The sequence below is a fragment of the Suillus clintonianus genome, assembly GCF_016758775.1.
Source record: "Suillus clintonianus strain FC179 chromosome Unknown DEU56scaffold_116, whole genome shotgun sequence".
Taxonomy (NCBI): Eukaryota; Fungi; Basidiomycota; class Agaricomycetes; order Boletales; family Suillaceae; genus Suillus; species Suillus clintonianus.
The window spans coordinates 43,024-61,941 of record NW_024539340.1 but is presented as its reverse complement, the minus strand read 5'-3'; the positions used below and the strand labels follow the sequence as shown (position 1 = coordinate 61,941).

Here is an 18,918-nt window from a genome sequence, read left to right as displayed (position 1 = left end):
CCTCGAACGAGACTTAAGTAGCGTTTGAAAGCGTTAACGCTGACGGCTAACGTTAAGTCAGTATAACGTTGTATATTATTCACAGAAAACAGGAAGGACACGCTACATCACGTTTATTTACTGATTACATGAGATTTTCCGAAAATAATAACTGCTATTATTTTGCCTCAAATTCCGGTGAGCAATGGTTTGCGAGAGTATGAGTCGGATTCGCCGAATGCGGCAGACGTTACAGAGTATGAATGCGACCTGGAAGACAATGAGCTGTACGTCCATACTTCTTCTTCCACTTTCATACCCTTAGTCGTGGCGTGTAGCCCTCAGTCCTCCGTCTGATTTGCACCCTTTAGAGATGACACTGGATCTCCCCGACTTACCTTCTCACATCATTTTGTTGGAACGTACAGGTGTTCTCTTGTAGTAATGAATTCGGGGCCCTGAGACCTTTCGAAAGAGGTTGTGTTGGTCAAATTTTATTGGTCACCAGTTGATGAGCTTGCAAACTTTGCCTCCCGAGATGAAACACAGGATCGACAGGTATTTCACTCCGCCCATGTGCAGTGTACGCCTGCATTATACAACAAAGCGGCAGAAGTTTTACGAGCCCTTTGACCTCCCATCACTCACTAGTTGAAATTCCACTCCACCTGTATCCCCACTAAGTCTACGTCTCGCATCATCACATGTTGACTCATCTATCTCACTGAAGCTGAACGTAACGGAGCACTCGATTACTATCAATCTTAGTCGATCCGCATCAGAATCATTTTCATCAAACCATACCTCTCTACATCGCTCGATCGTCGTCGTTCTGGTCAATTCCCTTCAAGCTATTCATTCTACCTCGCTTCCTCAAATATACTGGGCTCCTACCTCATCCAGACCGCCCGAGGCAGGGACTGCGCCCTTGTATGCTGGCGGTGTAGGTGCGACCTACTAAAGGGGGCTTGGCCCTACACATCACTAAGGTGCTACACTGATACGCACTGATCAGTATTGTGCAACGGACGGTCTTGTTTCTCGTCCGCCTGAAAGAAGTACAATCTAGTACTGACAACAAATACTTTTATATGAACAGCGGACAGCAAGAACTACACTTGGCAGCTTATCTGAAGCCATAGACCCTCCATGCTGGACTCTGTACGAGGTCTTGTACAAGTGTTTCACAGTTTCCGCCACCTGACTATGGTCTTACAGGCCTTTGTATGGGTCAGAGTTGTTGCACAACGTAGTTTCTGAATTGCGCGATGGGTAAGTAAAGGTAAACACGCCACCTGCGAATAACCTCAACTCGTCTGAGATCGTAAAGCTCAAATGAATATTACATGGGGGTATCCTTTACATCCGCTACCCCTCAGCTCGTCCTGGCATCATCTATCTAAAATGCGATATGTTTCCCGAGGTACTGTTTTTTTACAGACTTACTTATTCTCCCGCAGTACTGATGATGTGATTGCACCAGCAGCGAGCATTGATAAAGGAGATTGATCCAAACGTTCCTAAGGCACGTTCGTGGTCGTTTGCACATCTTGTTCTACGCGCCAGTAGGGTGCACTCGATGTTTTTCCACACGGTTCATTGTCTTGCGGATAGCTGTGCCGCATTCAATGCTCACTATGGTAATTTTGACTTCATTTCTAAGGATGCTCATCCAACCCTTGACACCCTGTCTGGGGGCAAGAGTGGAGACACCTTCCGATCTGTCCTATCACTACTACGGGACAGAGGACGGCTCTGAAAGTGCAGTAGAGGCTTCCTCGTATATTGATGGATAACTTGGCTGATCATGATATGCTGTAGTATCTCAGTTACCGCTGGTCATGCCTACTCCCTTATTGTATCCCTTGCCTGTCCTAATCGATGCCATCCCCATAAATGAAGAATCCACGCTTCGTCTCTACCTGGTCTCGTCGCTCAGCGCATCGACAAGGCGATCAGTTCACGACACTTCCTCAGCCCCTTCCACAACGCAAAATATTCATTAATATCACCGCATAACCTATCCCAAACGATGAGGCGAGTGTAGCGAGTAGCAGAGGTCATCGAACGTGAGCGTTCCCTTTCTCCTTTGAAGAATGTAGCCACTGACTCCCTCCAGAGCTCTTTGACATTAGTGCTGGATCCAGGCGGACTGATGCTTGACATGAGTATGGACGACCCATACCGTGTTGAAATGAACCATTCGATTGATTCTTGAACGGTTTGGTTCAAAATACAAGCAGATAACATTTACTTACATGTTGGCAAGGATCTCCAGGGCCCACTTCCGCAGCCGTGTCTAGCATGGCATGCATATTGGTGCGTGCCATCACCCTCGCTGTATCTGCGAAGCTAACCTTACACTGTGCAGAGCTACACTCACTCCTGGAGTATATCCGTTTAGTGATAGCAGCCATTCCCACATTCAGCGGCAAATTCTGCACGCGCAATGACTACGAGATATGCAAAAAAGACTGACAGCAATGGTAGGCGTCAGTGAATGCGTCTATTGCATAGAAATCTCGCGTTCATACTAACGTCGACGGGAGTACCGAGCCCTTCTGTTATGGCACGAGTGCGAGTAATCATATTCAATTACGAGTGCCTCGCCATGGGAGATGAATGCATGCGTGGTCTGCCATATAACTGCACACTTCCTTGAGAGATTAGCACTAGTATCGTAGCGGTTGTAAGTAATGTACAGATCAAAAAGGTCCCAGGATCGACGAAGCTACTGACGGCGATGGGTGCGCATGTTAGTTTCGTGGTGTGCTTGAAGTTTGACGAATGGTGTGACTGGAAAGCGTGAGTTGGCGTGAGTAGGCTCGTACGATGTACTCGAATAGAAGACGAGGCTGAAAACGACTACGGTACATCAAAATCTGGGTGAGTATTCTAGGGGACAATAACACGAGAGAGGAAAGCGAGATAACACCAGTGCAAATGTCAGGGCCATGACTACTAATAATAGTGAGAGAGGGGGTCGCAGGTGAGAAACTTGCGAATACGTACGAGACGAAGCAATACGACGTACGTAGAACTACACACCAATATGAATGAAAACCATCCTCTGCTCGAGCGGCACTTTTGTCATCACGGTGTGTGTAGCACGGTTGAGTGCCCAGGCCGCCTTCGTACAGTCTATGACACCGTCCTCCAGGTCTTCGAACATCTTCTCGTAAAAAGCTTCCACGACATGTTTTACGAGAGCGTCATTGACCCCCCACAGCGTGCCAACGACGCTCTTGAACCCCGAAAACTGGAGTCCAGCTGCGAGGTGGATGGCTTCGTCGGGTGTCTCCTCATCGCCGACGGCGGTATGACATGCTGACAAGAATGCAAATTCAGCTTGTGGAGAATTGTTCTCCATGATGTCGAGCAGCGTAACGGGTTTGTCTCTCATGGAGAAACATGAGTTATAAGGCTGCTCGAGGTCTTGCATGCCGTGACAAGCGAGGTGCACCCAGGTGTTGCACTGCAAAGCGTTGAGCGCACCTGCTTGTGTGGCTTCGTCTTTCGAAATATTAGTGAACTGGATGTTGGGAGGAACGAGTGTATGGACAAGCTCAAGCTCGCTGTCAACAGCCGGGAGCACGTCGCCTTGCCCTGCGCCTGGTTGACTTTGTCCGATCGCCGCGAAGGACGGAGTCGCACGCGTCTTCATGGCCTGCCGAGCTCTGATAAGAGCTGAAAGTGTGGGTGTATAAGAGCAGATGTAGAGATCCTCTAGGCATGGCTCGCTTCCAGAGCGATCTGCGTTCGTTCGGAAGGGATTAGCTGCATGGAGAGGGATGGACGTGAAGGCTGCTGTTGGACACAGCCATATTCGAGACCGATGCTGCAATTTTAGGTCATGCTGGAGGACGTTAACGATGGGTAGCATGATCTCGTCCCATAATATCCGCAAGCGCACTCGCAGCTTCTTCCTTGGTTCCGCTGGGTGCATACGAGCTGCGTGTCGGATTGCTGTAGCGAAGTCGTCCTTGAGCTTCTCCAGATCTGCGAAAGTGATGCGCGGGAAGCGAACGTGATGAGGCTGTCCAGATGTCGGGACAACGACGGCGTTGCATGAGTATTTACTTGCAACAAGGATGATGACTGGGCCATGGCGCGCTGCTGCTTGCAAGTCTTCGTACAAAGGCGGAAGTAGGAACCGCGAGAAACCTTGAAGATTACGGATTTCAGCTACCACGGCTTCCCATTGCGTCGTAATTTTCCTGTACTTTGTTTCTGCTACTTCAGCCGCAGCTCTGTCGGTGATGGCTGCAGAACCCTGAGCGGCGTCGGAAACGCGCTTGCTCAGCTCCAAAAATTTGCGGGCTAGATGCGGATGTCCCGATTCGAGGTCTTCAACTGGAGTCTTGAGTCGAGATGCCAACGACCATTGCTGGCCACGGCCCTGCTCCGCAAGTTCGACCGCGCGTCGGAGATTGTTGCTGCGGATGGCACATGATGCTGCATCTACAGGTAGTGATCTTGCATAGTGGAAGGCACCGGCAGCTTCGCGCCGCGAAGTTGTTGATGATCGCGTTGCCAAATGAGCATCCAGAAGCTCGAAAAATGTCGAGTAAGCCTCCAGTGCGGATCCATCACCATGCTGCTCCGCTGTGACAGTCCAATTATATGCCCGAATGATGCGTCGTGGGAATCCTTGAGTGGGGTGTCGTGAGGCGAGTCTGTAGTTTTCTACAGCGAGCGACAAATCAGTGGGGTTGTGTTGTACCTGGTAACGAGACAGATAGGCATGCTGCAGCCGCATCAAACCCAAGTATCTATCCGGGTGCAGTAAAGGCAAAATCACCAACGACTCTTGGCAGAGTCGAATAGCCTCCTCGACATCCTCATTCTTCCGAGTTCGCGTGAAACGTGAGCAGAGCGCCGAGCTCAAATTGTAAAGATTTTTATGGCGCTCTAAATCATCAAGCCGCGTTACCCGAAGAGATTCGCGATACAGATCAATGGCGTCGTTAAGATCCTCGATGAGATCCAATTTGTCATATCTGTGTTTGAGCGCGAGAGCAAGGTTGTTAAGCGTGGTGTCACGACGTGGATGCCCAGGTGGGCGCAACGTCAGTGCCTCGCGAGAGAGGCTGACAGCTCGGTTGATATCATCAACGTCACCGTGTTTGTGGAAACGGGTGCGGAGGGCGCCCCCTAGGTTGCCCAATGAGAAAGCACGTGTTTTGTGCCCAACAGGCCTCAGGCGCAGCGCTTCTTCGTGCATGGAGATGACCTCGTCGAGGTCATGAGATTTGCCTTGGTGATCAAAGCGGGATTCGAGTGAGAAGGCCAAGTTGTTCAGGCAGGTACCTCGGTTAGAATGTCCCTCGGGGCACAGAGAAACGGCTTCACGACGAAGTTGTATGCTCTCATCTAGATCATCAATGCTGCCATGCTGGTCAAAGCGTGCCTCAACTGCCTGTGCAAGCTTGTTGAGGGCCCTGGGACGGTGTTTATGGCCCAGAGGGCAGAGCTCGAGTACGACTCGTCGAAGGTGGATGCCTTCGTCAGATGCATCAATCGGAAGATCGTTGCATTCGTCGATCACATAATCGACCTCACTGTCGACGCCGATGCTACGAAGGTAGGTGCCCTCTGGACAGAGGGGCAGTAGCTTGCAGCACAGCTGCAGGGATTCGTGAATGAGGACGGCGGTGCGCTCCTTGTTGTGGCGCCAGTTCAATACCAAAATGAGATGAAAGAGAGATAATATGTGGTTGGGATGGCCCTGCGGATGCAATGCAAGGGCTTCGCGGAAGAGGGAAGTGGTGGTATCAATGTCTTGCAGATCGTTTTGAATGTAGCCTTGAAGGCGGGCCCACGCGAGGTTGGTGAGAGCCGCTGCGTGATCAGGATGGTCGACCGAACAGCGGTCCAGAACCGACTGAAAATGTTGTAAAGCGTCGTTCAGGTGAGAGACTGTCTGCCTGGTAATGTATTCGGTATATCGTGCGTGGCCCGCATCTGTCTCTCGAGACATCTCGCAGTCTACGAGGGACTGCAGTTGACATTCCGTCAGCAAAAGCTAACTGCAGAGGCTAGCGTCACCCACGTCAAATAGTACGCTGTCCTGATTATCGCAAGCGTATACAACAGCGGCCTTCAGCGTGAGCGAAGGAGTGACACCATGGATGGGTGGGAAGGATAATTCTACGAGATGTGAGTAGATACGGATGAATGAGAAGTAGGTTACTCACCGATAGTAGTGCCACGGTTCGGCTATGGCCCGCTCGGGTTCGGCATCTACCGACAAACTCGTAGTTCGGCGATCGTAGTGAACTAAGCCACTGATTTGCCATGTAGACTGGTTCATTGTGTTAGTCAGCTGCAAGAACCAGCTAAAGCCAAACTGCGGCTTGAACTGGCCTTCAGCTGGTTCAAGCTGGTTGAACTGCTGGCAAAATGCGGAATTAATACATTCCTCCGACTTCCTCCTCGCCACTTGCATTGATTGGATCTACTCTACGTTATTTTGTACCATGAATAAGGTCCCTACTCGAGTCGATGGCAGATTTAGGCTGGGAAATGTTCTGGGGTCTGGCTCATATGGTACGTGACTATGTCATTCACATACTGACTATATTCACCATCTGGACTTCACTTAGCTGTTGTGTACCATGCACAAAACTTCATCAAGGATGATTCAGTAGCTGTAAAACTCGAACCCATCATCAACCGCTCGTCCTCTGTGCGGAATGAATACAAGATTCTGAAACAACTCGCAGGCGGAGTTGGGATCCCCCGCGTCTTTTGGTTCGGCAGAGAATCAACATACCATGCTTTGGTTCTTGACCTCCTCGGGCCGTCATTGCATGATATCTTCATTGCGCATGATCGAAGATTCAGCCTTCATAACGTTGTGAATCTAGGAAACCAGTTGGTCAGCCGCTTTGTGAAAGGTCATTGCAGCGAGCTAACTCCATTTTTCCAGCTCTCACGTCTCGAATATATCCACTCACACAATTTCGTTCATGGGGACATCAAACCCCAGAATATCTTAGTGGGTCTTAACGATTTGAAGCACACCGCCTTCATCATCGACTTTGGTATTGCGAAGGAGTACTGCAATACTTCGACCAGAGCCCATATACCATTTCGCCAAGGTCGTTGTCTCACCGGTACACCTGCATTCGCCTCAATCAACAGTCACTTAGGAGTCGAGCCGGGTCGTCGAGACGATCTTGAGTCCCTCACATATACGCTGATATATTTCTTGCGTGGCTCCCTCCCATGGTTAACCAGCGATCACGAGAAGCTCTCCAACTCTTCCATGATTGAGCGCAAAGTGAATACTACTGTTGAAGTTTTATGTCACGGAATTCCCGTCGAGTTCGCAAGTCTTTTGATTTACACACGCTCACTTGCATTCTCGGAGGATCCCGACTATGACTATCTTCATTCATTACTTCATGGTATTTCTGACCCATCGCCAATGCCAGCTACATGCCTTTTGGATTTCGGCCAGCCCAATCCTATCATTCATACCCCTGCACTCTCCAACGAACAGGTGGTGGCCGAGGCGGTGCAACCACATCCAATGAAGGCAAACCCTCCTCGCACATCAACTCGTGTGTGAGTAATTTTTTTTCATCTTCCAATTTGTAAACTGACGATCCTGTTTTTCCTGAAGCCTCCGCCCACGTAATAGCCCTGGGCCACTACCTGCAACCGCTTCCACTCCACGCCGCACCAAGGAACGTGTTGTTAGATGAATCATGACTCTATTTAATGTTCGCTACCTGTACATACGTGTGTGTGATATATTATTGGTCTAGAACTAGCTGTATGAATAGTAGCTATTATACAAAATTTGTCATTGTTGAATCAGACTGCGCAGTGCGCACCCTCAAGTCTCGACTTCCACGGTGTGCCCTTTTATGTCTTATCTCAACACTCCCTTCAACATATTGCGCTGCCGCAGATCCTTTCAATCCTCGCACCAGAAATTCAGTCCCATGGGCCATGGCGAACAAGGTAATATGAATGTTAATTAGTCATCAAATGTTTATCGAAACTTATTGAAAGGTCTCCAGTCTTCAGATACGAGATCGCCCGGATCAGAACTTGCCATCACATCTAAAGCTATCGGGGACTCTCCAGAGTCTCCACTAAACGTGTCACTGCTCTTTTGTTGGACAACTCCTGCGTGGGGGGATATTCCACGAAACGTGTTGCTGCTCTTTCCCTAGGTGAACCTTATCGGATCGTTCGCCGATTAGCCCATCAACTGCATGGATGAACACATTTTTTCAAGGTTAGCTTTAATCTATTGGCATTTTGCAGGGTCTCCCCTGACGCAGGTTTATATAAACAGGCAATTATGTTGTTATATCTGCATTGCTGCTCTTACCAACATGGCACCTCGTCGACGTGCACCCAAGACGGCCACCATACCTGCTCCCACTGTTCCCATCCCCGCCAGTGTTATTCACATCCCCACTGCTGTTATTCCTGTCCCTGTTGATGCTATTCCCGTCCCCGCTGGTGTTATTCCCGTCCCTGTGGGTGTTGTTCCCATCCCCGCTGGTGTTATTCCCACCCCTGCTACCATTGTCCCCATCCCGGCTACTGTCGCCATCCGCACTGTTGTCACAGCAAATGCACTTACAAACCCTAATCGAAAACGCCAGCTCCCTCGTAGATATCGAGACTTCAGCCATTCTCAACCTACGGTGGATGAAGGGGAATGTTTTGACCTTGACAATGTCTCTGGTGACGATGACGATGAAGAGTATGGCCCGCCTGCACCTACCATTAGGGCTCCTGCAGCCCCTAGTCCACTTCAGACAGCCGCGCGTAATGACCATCCCACCCAAACTACTCTCTTGGACACCGGTAGTCTAACGAAAAAGGCCAAAGGCGCTGATGATTTCCATTTCTTTTTCAGGCTGAATGAAGTTACTGGGCGCAATACCTGCATACCTTGCGAGTGAGCATCATCTCTGTGATTCTCGTGTTTATTCTTACATCATTCGCTAGGCGTTTGCATGAACTTGACCCAATGTACAAAGTTACAACGTACAAAACCACCACCAGCAATACAGGCCCTCGTCACCATGTATACCATCATCATACCCTCATTTACTTGGAGGAGGCAGGGCGCCAGGGCTGGCCCATACAGATCAAGCCTTTAAACACTCTTCTTGACGAAGGATGGACAGTCACAGCAATACGCGAACGGCTTAGAGATCCAACTCGCACAATTGATTCGCTCGGAGATGTCCCTATTCATAATGATGCGCTGCTCAGAACTGGACCGCAAGGAACTCTGGAGGATGAAATTCCTAACTTCACCCTTGACGAGATGCATCGACAACTGGTGAGGTTTGTTGTAGCGGACGATCAGGTGAGTCACTGTTCACTTCCTATGCGCTATTGTTGATAACACCTTCAGGCAGTCAACATCATTGAATGTCCAGAGTTTCGCCGGTTGATTCGCCTCCTACGGCCAGAATTGAACGAGAGCGATATCTACCATCGCACGAAATTTCGCGAGTTGATCCTTGAGGCCTTCGATGAGTACTTCGAGGCCTTGAAAAAGGACCTTGCGGTAAGTACAGTTGTCTTAAGTCATGAAAAGTATCTTATATCTTTCAGATGGCGCAGGGAAAGATTTCATTTACATCTGACCTGTGGTCAGACTCCATCCTCCGCCCTTTCATGGCGATAACAGCTCATTGGATTGCTAAAGATGCAAAAACTTCCGTGCTCGTCTTGAGGGCAGGGCTGATCGCTTTCAACCACACACCAGGGAGTCATGCAGGAGATTGTCTAGGCCAATCGATATTGGGCCTCCTCGATCGTGCCGAGGTAACAGAGAAGGTCCGTGTTTAGTTTTACCGGTGACATGATCTGAATCCATTTAGACCGGACATTTTACCCTAGACAACGCTGGTAACAATCACACTTCCATGCAAGAGTACTCACGTCTACTGGAGGAACGCGGGATAGAATTTGATCCTATCGAGCACCGGATCCCATGCTTCCCCCACATTATCAACATATGTGTCAAACACATTGTCGACGAGTACTCAATTGCCGACTTTTCAGATGTGTCGCAGACATGGGTAGTCGGTGGCGAGACCATCAACAAGGCGGCGTATGTCCAAGCCCTAGCAGGCAAAGCCCTTGATCGAGCTAGAGTGCTTGTACGCACAGTCCGTGCATCGATCCAGCGCCGCGACAGTTTCACGCTCACCATTACCACGGGTAACGAAAATAAATGGTTCCTCGATCACACAGGTTCTCCCACCCGACTGCCTGTCGTGCAACTCCTCCATGATGAGCCGACACGTTGGGACTCGGTGTACGTCATGTTGAACCGCCTACGAACCCTTCGCCAGGTAAGCCTCCACCCCACTAGTGTCTGTTGTGGGCTAACGGTAGCCTAGGCTGTGGATATGTTCTTTCAGAACCCAAATCAACATCTGATTGCCGACAAGAGATTGACTCCGATGGAATGGCACTTTCTGCAGGATCTCGAAGTAATTTTGGAGGTCAGTGCTAATGTATTTTAAATCTACGATCTGTCTCACTGTCTGATATTAGGTACCGCACGCCGCTCAACAAGCAATGTCAAGCGAAAGCACTCCGACACTGAGTGGCGCAGTTCCAACCTTTGAAAGATTGATCGAGGGATGGAATCACATAGCGGACCACTTCCCGCACTTTGCGCCTCTGATTAGCATAGGGTTGTTATGGGCGGATAAATATGATGATAGGATGGGCGCCACCAATGCTTATGCGGTCTCTATGTGTCAGTTCTGCATTTTTTAATGGAAGTCTGATTCTCATTGTTATTTTTAGTCATCGATCCTGCTTCACGGATGACGTGGATGGAACACCATTGGGGTCAACCGCGAACTAATGATGCCAAGAAATTTATCATTAAACTCGTACGTACGTCTTTTGCCAATAATGGTGCAATATTGAATGTATTGTCTAGATGCATGCCAAGAGAGGGACCCTGGCCTCTGGTCCTGCACCCACTGTACAGGCAGTACAAAAGCCAAGCACGCTAGGTTCACGCCTCTACGGCCTTCCTGACATAGACATGCCATCAGATCACAACGGAGGTGCCCAAACGGTCCAACAGGAGTTCAACGCATACAGCACAGCTACTCGCAGCCCCAAAGGCACAAATATTCTCTCGTTTTGGACGGTAAGAGCCTCGTATCTCCTCGAGCTACATCGTATTGACCATGGAATGTTGACCAGGCCTCTCAGGGCATGTTTCCGACAATCTATGCAATTGCCTTGGACTATCTCCCGATACAGGCATCCGCTGTCCCCTGCGAGCGTGTGTTCTCATCGAGTAGTGAGACTGACACGCAAAAACGGAACCGCCTTAGCCCCGTGCTGATGGAGGCGCTACAGATCATGAAGTTCATACTGAAAAAAGATAGGCTCAACTTCACCAAAGGGTGGGCAGCATCACAGCGAGACATGGAATACGAGGTGCTACGTGATGTAGAGCCTGGTGAGGTTTTCGCATCTAACATTAGCAAAGCTTCATCCGGCAGTTCCACGCACGAAGCACTCCTCAAAATTATCGCAGACCAAGAGTGCGATGATGTTGAGGATGCTGCCATCATCTATGCATCGCTCTAACTACTTTTCTTGCTCATTGTTTACCTACTGGCGCCTTACATCCTTCGCTCAGATATGTAGAGTCAAATGTTGTTGTTTTGTTCTCGGGCTTCCCGCTTCCAATAAACGTCACGTGCGCCCTGTTGGACTTTTTGCATCTGTTAAAGGTTTGAATTTTGACACTCACACCGACCTCGACACCCGCGCTGAGTGCATGCGTGCAATGGGTCACTGGTTTACACACTACCCCGCCCATTTCCTCAACGTGTCCTACCTATGCTATGTCGGGTGGGTGCTTTCCGACAGCGCGACACCCGTCCGCCTCGAAGCCGTACGCGCTCTATCAGCCATCTACGCACAGGCCGAGTATATCGGTGGCCTCATGAACTTCACCACACGCTTCAAGCCCCGCCTTGTCGAAATGGCAGCGCGTGATACAGAGCTCGCCGTGCGCACCGCTGTACTTGGTATCCTAGGTGCAGTCGACCAGCATGGCTTGCTGTAAGACGAGGAGCGGGAACAGATGTGCCAGCTCGTGTTTGATGGCGAGGTGCGCGTGAGGAAAGCAGTGGCAGGATTTGTTGGGGGCCTCTGGAATGAACTTGTGGAGGAATGGTTGGCGGGGCGGAAGGTGGGCGAGAAAGGAAAGGAACGAGCGGGTACCAAGGCTCTGGCGTTGTTACTTGTGCGGTGGGATCGCGAGCGCGTGGAGGAAGAGGACAGGAGCCAGGATGATACACGGAGAGGAGTGGCTATGAGCACAGACATCAAGGGGCGTACAGCGCTCGCTGTGGAGGCTCTGTGGGATGACGTGGACTCTGCGAGCGGGTGGGAGGGGCTTCTTGAGATGCTACTGCTCAATCACTCTGCTGGAGGGGGCGAGGAGGATTTGGATGCTGTGGATGACTCCATCGCTGCTTCTGCGAAAAACACTGTAGACGAGGCATGGCGCCTGACTGAGACAGAGGAGAGTGTGCTGCTGGAGGTGCTCATCGCGTCCCCTCGAAGAGCAAAAACTCTTGCTGGCACTGCGAAAAAGGTGAGTGCCTCTTGTCATTCAGTCTGATTGGAAGGCTAAGATTTGATGATGGTAGGGCGAGGACGAGACACTGCTCTCGGATCTCACTCGTGCACTGATCAAGGGACTCCCGAGGTTGTTCATCAAGTACCAGACGGACGCCAACCGGATTGCGAACGTGCTACTAATCCCACCCTTAATGAACGTAGAACTGTATTTGGAGATGCGGATGATGACTGTGAGTTTAGTGTTCGATGTTTTTGACTTCTTTATGTTCGGTGATTGTTTATCTGTCAAACATATTCTCTCGCTCTTTATTTCACTTTTTACTCCTCTGCCTACTCGTTGATACTTATGTGTGATCCACAGGCCTACGCCAATCTCTGGGACGACATCACAAAGCAATTCCTCTCCCACTCTGCCTAAACTGTACTCACTTCTGCTGTCGCCTGCATCACGCACCTCCTCTCTTGTCCCTCGCTAAGCAACACCAACAGCACAAAGATTCTAGAACTCGAGGACGAGCTCGCGGTGCAGCTTCGTGATGCTGTTGGCGGGTGCAAGGATATCGAAATCGCTGGGTTCAACGGGAACAATTTCTACGTTCCTAAGGGCTATTCATGCAGGCGCTGTGCATGTAAGACATAGCGCTGTACTACTGGCACATTACGGACGCCTTGGACCTGCGTTTGATCTTTGCACGAAGGTGATCATCAATTCTTTGCGTGAAGAAGGGATGTATCGGGAGAACAGCGATCTTGTAGTCAACAGCCTTCATCAAAGTGCGAACCTCTTGAAGGCCCGGAGCCTCAACCTGAAAAGCTCAACCATGATTCGCTCTCAAATCGCTCTATGTAGCCTGATACCGAAATCTTTGAACGCCTTGGACGACTGAACCTTGAAGATCCGGTGAACTCTGATGAAGAACTTAGAATGCCAGCTGAGGGCAACCACGATGATGAATTCCGCCCCGACAATGACGAGCAACTGAATGACATCGACGCGGCCCTTTTCGTTTCACAGGGCACTAATTTTGATTTCTTTTTGTAAGACAGGAAAAGCTGGCTTGAGCCGGCTTACAGCGCTTATTTCAGTTGCATTAACCGGACTGTGCCATAATTATGTAAGCAGATCTGTCTTTGCAGTTCCGGTCAAGCCGGTGAATTAGAACCAGCTACTGCCGGCATTAGCCGGAACCACGGCAACACTACTCACCGAATGGTTCATCTCCATGATCGAGTAACTCATCCCACGATGTTTGAAGTTTTCCGATGACTTCGCCATTGCCAAGCGTTCGGTCGACCTCGTAAGATGCTCTGATCTCCATTGATAATGCAGGTGACTCGTGTGAGGATCTATAAACAGAAAATAAGTCTTGAATCGCGTCCGAAAGTTTCTATGGACTTTACAGGGTCATGGTATCTCCCCACACTACGGATTCGTTGGATGATAAGACACGGATGGCTGATTTCCAGCGTCTCCTTGAGTCGACATTAATGGACACGTAAATGCCTGCAGGCATGCGCCAGGAGGGGATTTTGAGATTTTTTCCGCCAATGACTGTAGATAGAGGGGGAGGTTCACAAAAGAGATACGAAGGTGATAAAGTGTGACCTACCTTCAAGTCTTATAGATTGTATTTCTGCGCTGCCGGACATGATGCAACCACGAAGCAAAACTATGAGGATGGAGGCTGGGCTTAGTGGTGGGTGGAATGAGCGGTAGGAGAAGACGAGGGTAGGGATATGTATCAATCATCTGGCTGTACATGTGTGAGTCAATTCGTGGGATTGATGATTCCTTTGACCAGAAACCTCCCAGGCCGACGACGTGTACGATAAATCGTACATGAATAGATGACATGAGTCACATGATCACCATTACACTCTCGATCATTGACCGAGGTACATAGGCTCAAATTTTGTCGAGTCCGGTGCCGATTCGTTTCCATAGTCAACCGAAGCATAGAATGTGTGAATTTGTGGATGCAGATATGTAGACCGGGATCATCGACACTGACTAGGAGGTGCGTTTTAGCAGTGTACAACTGATCCTCAAATTCCGGCAAGCGTTGTAAATTGCGTTATGTGTACGTCGCAGGAACGTCGGTTGACAATATAGGTGCCGTCTAGGTCACAGGTGGCATTTGCAGAACATTAGTCCGGGGTCCTGGGGCTCGATAATAATGAATATGGGGTAGAACATATGAGCGGCTGGGGAAACTCCCGTTGTCCGACAACGTGAGCTGCCCTCAGACCTCCTCTCGGGAGACTGGTAGGTTATGTAGGTCAAATTAGGGGCTGCCGATTGACAAAGGTTGACAAGCTTGTGAACCTTGCGCTATGTACTTTTCGTCAAAGATTTGTTAAGCGCTGCATGCGCTTATATCCAACCCACTGCAAGCAAGCCATCACCCCAAATCGGCTGAAGGAAAGCGATAATGTAGAAAATGTGGGGATTGTGTGATAAACCCAGAGTAAACCCCAGGGCGGGCTAGAGCAGGTCACTCGGGGTCGACATCCACAGTGCACGATATTGCAAAGAGCACGCACGAAACTGTGATGGTGTCCAGGACCCAGGTTCAAAGCCAACGACATACTGTAAACGCTTTCGACAACAACAGACGCGGTTAAGTTTGGAACTGAGTGTCATGAAAGGCCCATCTACGACAAGCCAGTTATAAATGATGGAATTAGTAATCTGAGACAGTAGGGTGTCGGGCGCTACACTGCGACGTCAACTTTGAGTCACAGTCACAGTGGCGATAAATGACAGTACATACTGTAAGATAAGCACGACCAATAGAGATCGAACGCGTGGTATATCAGCCACTGATCTGTAGAATTCGGTGCCATCTGTCGCAGGTAATGTCCGAAAATGTCCGGTGCGAAGCCCTTCAGTTATTTCCTCAGGTCCTTGTGTGTATCTGTGCTCGGGACAGTATATGCGTTTGATGAATGTAGGCCTGGACATTGGACGCGTTTGTGCCATGGTGGATGATACCTCGCAATTGGACCGGGGACGACTTTCTCAGGCACGTTCATGTGCAAATGCCAAGCTTTCATTGTTCGCATGCGGCACCATCGGGGTTGTGTAACTTATTAGGCTAATCGTCCAATTCTTGAGCTGTCGAGATTCCAAATGCTTTCGATATGTCGCTCGTGCGTCGCAACGAGTAGTAATATCATGGCAAACGGCCTTCCGCGAGGTGCCGAGCCGCAGCAGCAACATCAGCATATTCTGCTCACTGCCAGCGAGTTTCTGTGCAATTTCACATATGGTGACATGTTTAAAGCCTGGCTAAACTTCATTTCCACGAAATCATACCTTCTTCCTGCGGACGCAGTGCGGAGGAGTTAATACGGGTCATGAGGATGATCATAACAGGGAGAAAGGACGGAGAAGTGGCTCGAAGAGGGTATTCCTCTTGATTGATGACCTTCCAAGTCGTAAAGCCCTTGACCTCTGCTTGATCTTGGCAGATAGTCAAGGCTTAATTTTGACTAGTATTTCTTTCAGCACCCGAAACCAGATTGTGGCTGTGCAAGAACCGAAATAAAGATTTGTGGGGTTGTCGGATGTCCGCCTGTTATAAGCCAGGGGCGTGAGCTCTTTTTGATTTATCTACCGCCATCACTCCCCGCCCATCATCATGTCTGAAGAACCTGTTCCAATCCATCCCGTCGCTCCCCGTCTCAAGGCTGGCACCAAAGTTCCTCACATCGGTCCCGATCATGCAGCATACAAGTCTGCACATGCGGAAACTCTCGGCCATGAGTCTGACGCTTGGTGGAGAAAGGCTAGCTCGCGAGATTACTTCTTTTTATGTCGCAGTTATTGATGGACTCATTAGATGGCCCATGATACGCTGCACTGGGATCGTCCATTCAAGACCGTGCGTGCCGGTGGTTTCGAGACCGGTGATATCGTCTGGTTCCCAGAGGGCGGTCTCAATGCATCTTATAATTGTGTCGATCGCTGGGCGTTCAAACACCCAAACAAAGTAAATACCGATCTTCCACTTTATCGTACATCTCAATTGACTTTCCGCATTCTATCAGACTGCCATTATCTACGAGGCAGATGAGCCCGAGGATGGCCGCCTCGTCACATATGCGGAGCTACTCCGTGAGGTCTGCTCTATCGCAAATGTCCTTATAGCCCTCGGTGTTAAGAAAGGCGATACCGTTTCTGTATACTTGCCCATGACCTGGCAATCCGTCGCTGCTTTCCTCGCCTGTGCGCGGATTGGCGCCGTTCACTCTGTAGTCTTCGCTGGCTTTAGCGCAGAGTCTCTTCGTGATCGTGTTCAAGATTGCAAGTCGCGCGTTGTTCTTACCAGTGACGAGGGCAGGCGTGGTGGCAAGTCAATTGCAACCAAAGCAATCGTCGACGCTGCTCTCAAGGAGTGCCCTCTCGTTGAACACGTCCTTGTTCTCAGGCGCACAGGCGGTCAGGTAGCATGGGTCGATGGTAGGGACAAGTGGTGGCACGAGGAGACCGCCAAAGTTCCTAATTACTGCCCGCCCGAGATCATGTCCTCAGAAGACCCGCTCTTCATTCTCTACGTCAGTGGCTTCTTTTTCATATATTTTTGCCTAGTCCTGATTTTAAACCTATATTTAGACTTCCGGATCTACAGGAAAACCCAAGGGTGTCGTTCATACCACTGGCGGATACCTCCTTTGCGCCGCCCTTACTGTAAAATACGTTTTCGATGTCCACCCAGACGACAAGTTCGCCTGCATGGCTGATATCGGTTGGATTACTGGCCATACCTACATTGTTTACGGACCCCTCGCGAATGGAGTCAGCACTACCGTCTTTGAATCAACTCCAGTATACCCCACACCATCCCGCTACTGGCAGACCGTCCAGAAACACCAGCTTACCCAGTTCTATTCTGCTCCTACTGCCATTCGTCTTCTTCGCAGACTCGGCGCTCAGCACGTGGAGAACCATGATCTCAGCAGTCTGCGTGTCCTCGGCTCTGTCGGCGAGCCTATTAACCCCGAAGCCTGGAACTGGTACAACGAACATGTTGGCAAGAAGCAGTGCGCTATCGTTGATACGTTCTGGTAAGTGAATTCATGAAGCGTTCGAGAGCCGTGCTTAGTATGATCCTCTTCAAGGCAAACTGAGACTGGATCTATCGTCGTTACCCCATTCCCTGGTGCGATTGAGACCAAGCCTGGTTCTGCAACAGTTCCCTTCTTTGGTATTGAGCCTGCTATCCTGGACCCTGTTAGCGGAAAGGTACTTAAATAAACGCATTTTGTTTATCTATCACACTGATGAAATCCAACAGGAATTAGAAGGAAACAATGTGGAGGGTGTTCTCGTCATCAAGCAACCTTGGCCTTCAATTGCCCGCTCTGTGTACAACGACCACAACCGTTACCTGGAGACATACATGAAGCCATATGGTGGAGTTTTCTACACAGGAGATGGCGCCGCACGCGATGAACATGGTTACATCTGGATCAAGGGTCGTATCGATGGTGAGGACGTTCCGTGGAAGATGTGCCGCCTGTAATAACCATTCTGTAGACGTTATCAATGTTTCTGGACACCGTCTGTCAACTGCTGAGATCGAGTCTGCCTTGATCATGCACAGAGGTGTTGCTGAGACTGCAGTCATTGGTACTGCTGACGAGTTGACGGGACAGGCCGTCTTCGCCTTCGTCACACTTAAACCGTCAGTTTTTTGTCCTTTGTTTTTTTGAAAGGTGATTGACTTGTTACTATCAGGGAATTCACATACGACCACAATGACGAGGCCTCCCTGGCTAAGGAGCTCGTACTCCAAGTCAGGAAGGTGATTGGCCCCTTCGCGGCACCTAAAAAGATCTTCATCGTCAGTGATCTGCCCAAGACTCGTTCCGGAAAGGCAAGTCCATACACGTCTCTTCAGTAGGGATCCTTTAATGACTTGTGTTAATGTAGATCATGCGTCGCATCATGCGCAAGATCGTCGCTGGCGAGGGTGATCAACTCGGTGATCTCAGCACTGTTGCTGAGCCTGGTGTCGTCGATGTTATCAAGAAGAAGGTTGCGGAGAGTACCTAAGCTCAATAACGAGAAGCACGGAGAAGTGTTCAGAAACCGTATATTGTAATTTGTTATACTGATCGATGTACTCTTTCGCTTTTATGGCCCTCATACCCATACGTGGTTGACAATTTGTACATGTAGACAGGTAGATGCTGCAACAAAGGAATGTTTCTTCGCAGTTTACCACTATTATTGGCGAATACGATTGTTCAAATCAATCAACTTCGCGACCAGGATGCGTCGGCTACTCATTCCTCCAGACGAGCCCCTTCCAGAAT

The 18,918-nt window shown here is 49.7% G+C and overlaps 4 protein-coding genes across 4 annotated transcripts; 2 read left to right on the top strand and 2 right to left on the bottom strand.

Annotated features, from left to right (window-relative positions):
• Positions 1-2,810: 2,810 nt before the first annotated feature.
• Positions 2,811-6,163, bottom strand: DEU56DRAFT_73838 (CHAT domain-containing protein). Its single transcript, XM_041348653.1, has 2 exons — positions 6,032-6,163; positions 2,811-5,977 (listed from the first exon to the last, which is right to left on the bottom strand). Exon 2 carries the CDS (start codon positions 5,957-5,959, stop codon positions 3,020-3,022), a length of 2,940 nt encoding a protein of 979 aa, XP_041203268.1. The 5' UTR covers positions 5,960-5,977; positions 6,032-6,163; the 3' UTR covers positions 2,811-3,019.
• A 5,628-nt stretch (positions 6,164-11,791) lies between these two features.
• DEU56DRAFT_925773 (uncharacterized protein) lies at positions 11,792-13,167 on the top strand (the record flags this gene model as incomplete). The annotated part of the gene is made up of 4 exons (XM_041358579.1): positions 11,792-12,069; positions 12,130-12,607; positions 12,663-12,824; positions 12,956-13,167. 4 exons carry the CDS (start codon positions 11,792-11,794, stop codon positions 13,010-13,012), a joined length of 975 nt encoding a protein of 324 aa, XP_041203267.1. The 3' UTR covers positions 13,013-13,167.
• DEU56DRAFT_984058 (uncharacterized protein) lies at positions 13,094-14,674 on the bottom strand (the record flags this gene model as incomplete). The annotated part of the gene is made up of 7 exons (XM_041359981.1): positions 14,512-14,674; positions 14,205-14,437; positions 13,996-14,146; positions 13,802-13,941; positions 13,453-13,502; positions 13,261-13,400; positions 13,094-13,193 (listed from the first exon to the last, which is right to left on the bottom strand). Exons 2-7 carry the CDS (start codon positions 14,242-14,244, stop codon positions 13,094-13,096), a joined length of 621 nt encoding a protein of 206 aa, XP_041203266.1. The 5' UTR covers positions 14,245-14,437; positions 14,512-14,674.
• A 1,514-nt stretch (positions 14,675-16,188) lies between these two features.
• Positions 16,189-18,823, top strand: DEU56DRAFT_831976 (uncharacterized protein). Its single transcript, XM_041354575.1, has 9 exons — positions 16,189-16,385; positions 16,440-16,589; positions 16,648-17,154; positions 17,213-17,664; positions 17,719-17,842; positions 17,895-18,087; positions 18,137-18,284; positions 18,338-18,476; positions 18,533-18,823. Exons 1-9 carry the CDS (start codon positions 16,239-16,241, stop codon positions 18,653-18,655), a joined length of 1,983 nt encoding a protein of 660 aa, XP_041203265.1. The 5' UTR covers positions 16,189-16,238; the 3' UTR covers positions 18,656-18,823.
• The last annotated feature ends 95 nt before the right edge of the window (positions 18,824-18,918 follow it).

Coding starts and splice junctions, on each gene's coding strand:
- DEU56DRAFT_831976 (XM_041354575.1), top strand. CDS start 16,239: ATGTCTGAAGAACCTGTTCCAATCCATCCCGTCGCTCCCCGTCTCAAG. Junction 16,590..16,647: donor CGTTCAAACACCCAAACAAA/GTAAATACCGAT, acceptor GCATTCTATCAG/ACTGCCATTATCTACGAGGC. Junction 18,477..18,532: donor CCAAGACTCGTTCCGGAAAG/GCAAGTCCATAC, acceptor GTGTTAATGTAG/ATCATGCGTCGCATCATGCG.
- DEU56DRAFT_73838 (XM_041348653.1), bottom strand. CDS start 5,959: ATGTCTCGAGAGACAGATGCGGGCCACGCACGATATACCGAATACATT.